At 36.4% G+C, this 8070-nt stretch overlaps 1 protein-coding gene across 15 annotated transcripts in view; it reads left to right on the forward strand.

Annotated features, from left to right (window-relative positions):
• Positions 1-6589, forward strand: part of tead1b (TEA domain family member 1b) — a 56724-nt gene extending 50135 nt beyond the window's left edge. For all 15 annotated transcript variants that reach the window (XM_044349567.1, XM_044349593.1, XM_044349600.1 and 12 more), the window contains 3 exons: positions 935-1075; positions 1214-1366; positions 3089-6589. In XM_044349567.1, the coding sequence (XP_044205502.1) occupies positions 935-1075; positions 1214-1366; positions 3089-3202 (408 nt within the window). In that variant the 3' untranslated portion in view covers positions 3203-6589. The remainder of the gene's footprint in view (positions 1-934; positions 1076-1213; positions 1367-3088) is intronic.
• The last annotated feature ends 1481 nt before the right edge of the window (positions 6590-8070 follow it).

The raw sequence follows: 8070 nt of genomic DNA on the forward strand, positions 1-8070 counted from the left end.
ATGCATACTGACTGTGTATGCTTTATTTTGTCACTCTTCTTACACTACATACTGCTTAATGTAGTCTGGATTTGGGACACAGTGATAGAGTCAAGTGGAGTAACATCATTTAGTCCTCATGACTTATCTATATTATAGGCAACTCCACCACGTCTTTTCTTCATTGGGATTATTTGCACTGTTGGGTAGATTTGCAAAATAATGTCATGGAATTATTAAGTGTCCTCTTGTTTCTGGATGTTTAGTATTATGGTTGTTTTTTTGTTTTGGGTTTATTGACCTTTCACACAGATTCTTGTTTAATAATCATCTGTATGATTTTTATTATTTGGTGTTACTGATTCCTTCAACTCACTGGGTCTCGAAAGTATTTCTTCTCTTTGCCGCCTCTTCTGGGGTTTATTCTCCATCAGTGGTTCCTGAACTTTCTCAGAGCAAGGCACCTTTTCATAAGAAATTTTTTGTCATAGACGCCCTCCTTTATGCCGAGCTCTGCGTTTTGTGTTACTATGACAACTGGTGACCATGAGTCATTAGTTGAGGTGTTCCTGCATGTTACACATTTTTAATAACGTGATTTAAATATTTTTTTACGTCTTCTGTTTTGAAAAAAAATAACATAAAAACATAATTAATTTTAAAGTCACCTCAATTAACGGTGGTGAAATAATATTAAAAATGCACACTAAATGTAGAATGACAATCTGCTTTTTTGTCCTTTTGGTATTGGAATGTTTATGGGCTTGTTGTCGTGCCTTTAGCGCTTCTCTGAATACTTGAAGTGACCCCAATTATTTTATTTCACTAGAGGACAGAATGACATTTTTTAATAACCGTATTTCTCTGTTTTTTGCCAAGTGTTTTGTGTGTATTGCTTATTCCTGTAAATTGGACCCTGAATATTAATTTCCACTGAATGCTCTCTACCTCTCAGGCCGACTTAAACTGCAACATTCAAGATGATACTGGATCTTTCTATGGAGTCACCAGCCAGTATGAGAGCTCGGAGAACATGACCATTACGTGTTCAACAAAGGTGTGCTCCTTTGGAAAGCAGGTGGTCGAGAAAGTTGAGGTAGGGACTCAAATTTTTCAGTCCTGTGAATCAGAACAATGGCTAAAAAAATGAACTGTGGAAGTTTTAAGTTACTGGTATGTATTGTTTTTTTATCCCATTAATACATTTCCCATATGCTTTTCTCTTTTTCCTTAGACTGAATATGCGCGGTTTGAGAATGGACGCTTTGTCTACCGAATAAGCAGGTCTCCCATGTGTGAATACATGATCAACTTCATCCATAAGCTAAAACATCTGCCAGAGAAATACATGATGAACAGTGTGCTGGAGAACTTCACTATCTTATTGGTAATCACCTCACTGACCTGAGTGGGCGAGTTCCCTCCCCAGGACCCTCATTCTTCTTCTTTTTCGCTGTCAGGGTGTGTTGGTGGCTCCAGCTGGCTTGAAAAAAATAGGGAGGGGGGGATTGACTGGATCTTGAGATGAGTTCCTCTCTGGTCTTGCATTCCTTTCATTCCACAGGGGATGAAACACATTGTCAGGAGCCTCATTATCTGCAGGGAAAAAGGGAGGATAAGAGGGGGCAGGAACCCCTGTTATTAGTCATCACACAGGGTCTTAAAGTGTCATTCACCACCACTGAGAAAGCAAAAAATAAATAAAGAGTGAGAGGCGTAGATCCATATGTAGGCGTGTGCACTCAAAATAGTAAACTGGGACCAGATGAATAAAGGATGCATATGCAAAAAATACCGCGCATATGCCATTTCCCACATAAACGGATATTTACAAAGACAGAGTGGGCTGTGAGAACATCCTCATTCACACTTTAGATCATGCGCACATATGATTTTGAGAGCAATTTGAGGGTGATATGATACAGTGGAGATTGAAAAATAAGATGAGAGGTGGAATCTACAGTAACAGTAAAGCTTTGTTTAGGTTTTAGCAAGTTTCACAGATTGTGTGAATCTTTTTTTATAGTCTACACAGCAATCTGTCAAATGCCCCATCAAAGGCAACAATACAAACTACAAATTTTGATAGATTGGAGGCATCATGTTATCTTGTTATTATGTGAAGTAATCTGTAAAGTCTGTTTACATATGAGCCCAATAAGCTAAATCTTTCATCACTCTTCTGACATTTATTGATGGTAATTGAGGTGATTAAGGGCGTCTCTACATCCACTTATGATTAACTGTGGGAGTGGAAATCAGGATCGTGTTTGTACGCTCAGTTTCAGTGATTTGAGATTTATAAAAGAGTTTAGTCGTGAGTCTTATGCATGAAAAAAATAAAACTCACCACAAATCTGTTAGCAAAAAAACAGAAATTCAAAATTCTAAAGTTAGTGCACTCATTGTTTTATACATTTTTATCACTGGCAAACAACACTGTGCACAAGCCTGATTTCCACTGGTGTAGTCAAGTAGAGAAAGTTAAAAGTAAGTAAGTTAAGTAGACACGCCCTTCAACACGTTTAACTTCTGTCTGCTACATGAGTTTAGACCTGTCAGGGAAAAAATAAGGGGCAAAGAAGTAGTGAAGTTTCACAGATTACACTGCCAGAGCAGTTTTTGTTCAGTTGTCGTTATGTACGACAGTAACACACACAATTTGTGACATGGGTATGTACTAGTAATGATTTCAATCATCATCATTAAATGCAATCACTTTGTTTTACAAACTTTACGAAATGCTTCCCAATAATGGATAAAATGAAAATGTCATAAACAGGAGGGAAATAAAATGATGCCTCCAGTATGAATAAAAAAATGGATAAAAATGATCACACAAAAGTTTTTTATTAATTCTATGAAAATGGAAAGTTCATGGATGCGGCTTTGATGGATATTTTATAGATCATTCTGTAGAAACAAAAAAAATCACAATCAGTGAAATTGGCAAATTTATTTTTTCCATCTAATCTAATCTAATCTCTAATCAGATCACCTGTGGGCCTCTGGACTTTTGATTCTAAAAAAAAAAGAAAAGAAAAGATCAAACATCACATGATGTGTAGGTCCTTTCTACTAGAAACTGACCCTGTCTCTTCTCTTGCAGGTGGTGACGAACAGGGACACCCAGGAGACGCTGTTATGTATGGCGTGTGTGTTTGAAGTTTCAAACAGTGAGCACGGCGCTCAGCATCATATCTACAGACTGGTAAAGGAATGAGAAGCTCTGAGCTCCCCCCCGCCCCCTTAATCCCCTCTTTTCATAGACTTTCCAACCTCAAAACAAGTGGCAGTGCCTCTACCTGAAAGTCACACCTACAATGCTTTTCGGTCATGGTATCGGGTTAAGTCCGTTGTTATGAATATGTTTTTAATATAAGTGTTTGTAATTTGACTGCAGCTGTGAATTGCGGTACAGTTGTTTTATGTTTTAAATACGGGAATTCTCATTTAAAAATATGTTGAGTTGGTCTCTGTTGGGTATAAATGTGGCCGTTCCTAAAGAATTTACTAGATTAATTTGGTAAATGGAAATATGTGTGTTGTCTTCTTCTGCTTTGTTATGTGGACTAAGAAAAGAAAAAAGGATGCTGGCCTTTTCTACCAGTGTCCTGATGTGGTCTGTGTAATATATTTGAGTATGTTTCGTATGTCTGTAGTTCATAATTTGTGAGCATACATACTGTAGATATACAGACATGCACCCACAGCCAATAGATTTTCCAAAGAAACAAAACTAACAACACTAAATAGACAGTAGTTGAAAGCAAGTGATCATGGTTGTGAATATTGCTAAATTACTGCTATTTCTTTTTTTTAAAAAAAAAATCAGCCTTGAGTCGTATATTTATCCCTGTTTAAGCACTCCAAGTCTTAGACACTAACAACAGAATGAATGCACTGTGAAAATACTACAAACGTTTTGCCTGCATCTGCTCCAAAAATGTAGGAGGTCCTACTTCCTGTTAAGCATTTCTGTGCTGCAAACGAGTCTTTGCTCTGTGATAACTGATAGGAGAATTTTTAGGTTTTAGACAGGTGAAAGCACTGCTAAAATTACTTTAACCGGACTCTCATCTTGTCCAAAAGCACTTTGTTCCCCTTCCTGGACTTGCCTTAGTGATGCTTACCTTTCTTATTTTTTTTTTTTTCCTTTTAAAGATCGGTGTTTTTTAAGATAACAGTTTAAATAATCATAACACTATAAATCACTTGTAGAGAGCAGGCCTTGTTCAGTATGTCACGGCATTGCCCCTGAAAGACTCAGAATATCATTCCCCTCTGGGATCACGGTGTGATTATAACTCCAAGCCAGAGTGTCGCTGCCTTTGCGTTCACACTACGTTCACATGTTTCTGTGGCCTACACCAATCCCGAGCCTTAAACATGTTATAGCTGTGTGAACTCCAGAAGATGCCACTAAAACTGTGATCTCTATGCGGGAGAAAAAAACTCTTTATATGTTTGCATTGTGTAAGAAATTCACAACACAATCTGCCAAAGTGTAAGTGTACAGTGCCTTAGAGTATATTCTAACATTACCCAACATTGCCCTTTGCTTTGTTTTAAGACTAAAATCAGTTTTGTGGATGAGAGGCTAAAATCACTCACCAGTGTTACACCTAGTACATCTCCACATTTAAGAAATTGTTTCTTATAATTGGTACACTCCTAGAAATACAGTTTTTGTTGTTTTTTTTGTGAGGCAGTACACTTGTGTTAAATTAAGTTTGCAATTTTAAGCTCAGAAACCGTTACAAAGCTTCAAGATTATACAGGTTCTATTTTTCTCTAACTCTGTAATATGTTCCTAAAGTATCAGCCTTTTTCTAAGAGTGTACTATAAACACAGACTGACTGCCTTTCCTGTTGTAAAAGACCAAAAATACACAGATACAGTCGATCTCTTGTCATGTCCTGCATGGTAGCAAGGAAGTGCCTTTGGTTTAAAAAAAAAATTTACAGCTTCAAAAACATCAAAATGACAGAAATTAAAAAAAAAAAAAAAGTAATGTTGCTAGACCAAAAATGAGACATAAGTGAAACCAATCACCACATTTGCCTTTTTAAAGGATTGTAATGATAGCAGGGGGAAGCTGGTTACTAGTAAATGATATATTCATTTTTATTACATTGTAAATTGATTTCAGAAATAATGTATTTGAAGAAAAACCTATTTGCTTGCGGTCAAAGACTGACAGACCTGCTGATAATGTACAGCAGCTGACTGCATGCAGGATGTCAACTCGTAAACACTGCAGCTGTCTGCTTCGTGCACACTTGCAGGTTCAAGTGTTTTTTTCTTTTTTCTTTTTTTTTTTTTTAAAAAAAAAGGTTTTTGGGAACATTATGGTTTCCTCTTTCCTGCGACAACACACTCGCATGATGTGAAAACCACAGAAACATCCAACTTTCACAATGTTACCTTTGATGCAGACGCAGCTGTTGACGAGGCAGGGACCAAACAAGCTTGTATCATTTATTATCTTTCAGAACAGAAAGTTAATTTAATAGTAAGCTATAAATACATGAATTCACATTAATTCTAAAATGTTTTAATGTGTTTAAATGGAAAACGTATCCATAAAAACTCTGAAATTGTTTCCAAAACTGGGTCCTAAGTGTGCTAAAAGATGCTGTTTCATAAACTGAACTAATTTTAAAACTACTAGTGTGGACGAGGCCGTCGAGGTTAATACTTTTCACCATAAGGACCATAGCTACTCAAACATTTACCGTTTCTAACAAGAATTATAATCATCGAAGTATTTTAATCGAAGAAGCTCTAAATAATTGCAGACAATGTCTCTGGTGGATGCAGATAAAGTTCAATCATTCAGTATTTTGCCACAGTCCTGTGGACACTGTGGAGTTTTAATAGGCTTTTTCTTATGTTTACCCTGTGTATCTGTTCACATTTATTGATTACATAGTGAGATGTTCCTGTTTTCTTATTGTACTTGTATACAGTTGTACTTGGTTTCGTGATGAATTGTATATTGCAAGCCCAATAAGATGGTAATGATGTTACTGCTGCACTGCTGGTACATTGTGACATGTGGTTTCAACACTAAAACAGCAGGACTGATGCCTTTGATGGCATGAATGTCTGGTGGACCATTTGAATATAAAATGGACACACAAAAAAAAAATAAAACAACTAAGTCAACGAATCATGCTACAAACATATCAGCAGTTTGGCTCTTGTTATTTGTAATTTTGTTGAAGAGTAGGTACTGGTACCTTTTTTTTTTTGTTTTATGACCATTTTCAGATGGTGGCTTTAAAGTGATTTTTCACATAGCTCACATAGTTGTCATACACACATTTGGGTTTTGTGTGCAGACTTTTTTGTAAAAAGGTGCTTTGTACAAAATGATATCTTAGCTTTTCTTGGTACAGATGTGTGATATCTTTTCATATCCATGACAGTAACGTTGTTGGAGCAAGAAAGAGAAAAGAAGCTCTGCTATGTTTGTGTGTTCTGCATATGGTCTTGTCTCTGCTCTGTAACATTATGATGCCTTCTTGATAATAGTAGATATTTTGTAGCTTTCTAGATACTTTGTATGTATGCAATATTGAAGTTAAATAAATCTGAAAAATATCGGCTCGTTTTTGTTGTCACTTCAATAAAACATTTAACTTAATTACTGTGCATTTGACTAATCACTCAGACAAACTGTGTGAATCAATCTTCACCATCCAATTAACTCTTGAGCTGCAAAAGCATCAGATCAACAGTAGCTGCAGTCTGTCACTATTTCACATGACAGGAAACTTTAATGTAAACCAATGTAGTAACAAAATCCAACACCAGATGGAGACATTGTTCATTTAAAAGTGATTATATTTTGATTTCTGTCCCTTTGAGTTTGTCATGAGTTAAACCACCAGTATAATGTATTTGTTTCTTTAAAGTAACATTTGAAGGCAAACATTTGGTGATCAGATATAACTTAAATACTTTAAAGGCCCAACTAGTGATCATTTTGTCCATTAAAATTGTAGGTATAGTAACGCATAAATGAACAGTTTGAGTGATGGGTGATAAATAAAACTAAAATGGGAAATAGTAGCTTGTCTTCTTGCTGTTTTTAAAAGCATTAATTAAAAGCATTGATTATTTTGGTTTTTAGTTTTTTGGTCGAGTGACTGGAGGCAAAAAGGCTTTGTCCGAAGGGGAGTCCACACAGGAAACTGTTGCTCTGAACACTGTGATAGAATTGATTATTACTTCTGGACTAGAGGGGTACACAAACCCAACTGCTGGTACAAATTATGCATATGAAAGGGCTAAAAACTTGTCTTTCTGCAGGATATCTGACAACAGATTTCAATGAAAGCTTGTGTTCACAGGCCAAGAAAAAGTGATTAGTTTTTGGAGTGGATAGCACCACCATGTGGCCACATAACTCATCAACTCCTGAACTGTGAATCCCACAAGCAAATTTACATTTTTCTAGATTCAGGAAAGGCAATTTTACATGCACATATAAACTGAGTGATTCTGCAAAACTGTGTAGCATTTAACCTTTAGGTGACACAACACAAACATTATACATTTAACTGGCCAATACTCGATAGCCTTCTTCAACCACAAATTCTGATAAAAGGAACAGATGTTTGTTAAAATATCTTAGGTTAAGACTGCTGGGCGAGGCATACAGCAGCACAGCGAGGCAAAGTCTGTTTAACAGGAAATTGCTTGACAAAAATGAGCAACAGTTTTCTTTGTATATCAAGGCTCTTAAGTCAAGGTGAAGTCTGTAATTCTGGCAACAGTTAACAAGAAAAAAAAAAGATGAACTATTAGCTAACAGGGAGAGTCTTCTTCAATTTTTAAAAAAGTTTAAACATGCAACACTTTAAACACATTGTCAGTAAGTATCAGGGACAGACTAGTCAAAGCTGCACAGCCTGACTCACAGAGCACATTTACTAGTCAGCTGCTTCTCTTGTTGGTCATCTCTAAAGCCTTTTAGCCTCCAGCTATCCACACCATCAACTTCAGTATCACTGACCTCTTGGGGTCATTTACATTGTCCAGTCTTTGCCCTCTCACTCATATCAACAAAACCACATTGA

This window comes from Thunnus albacares, chromosome 1 (genome assembly GCF_914725855.1).
Source record: "Thunnus albacares chromosome 1, fThuAlb1.1, whole genome shotgun sequence".
NCBI lineage: Eukaryota > Metazoa > Chordata > Actinopteri > Scombriformes > Scombridae > Thunnus > Thunnus albacares.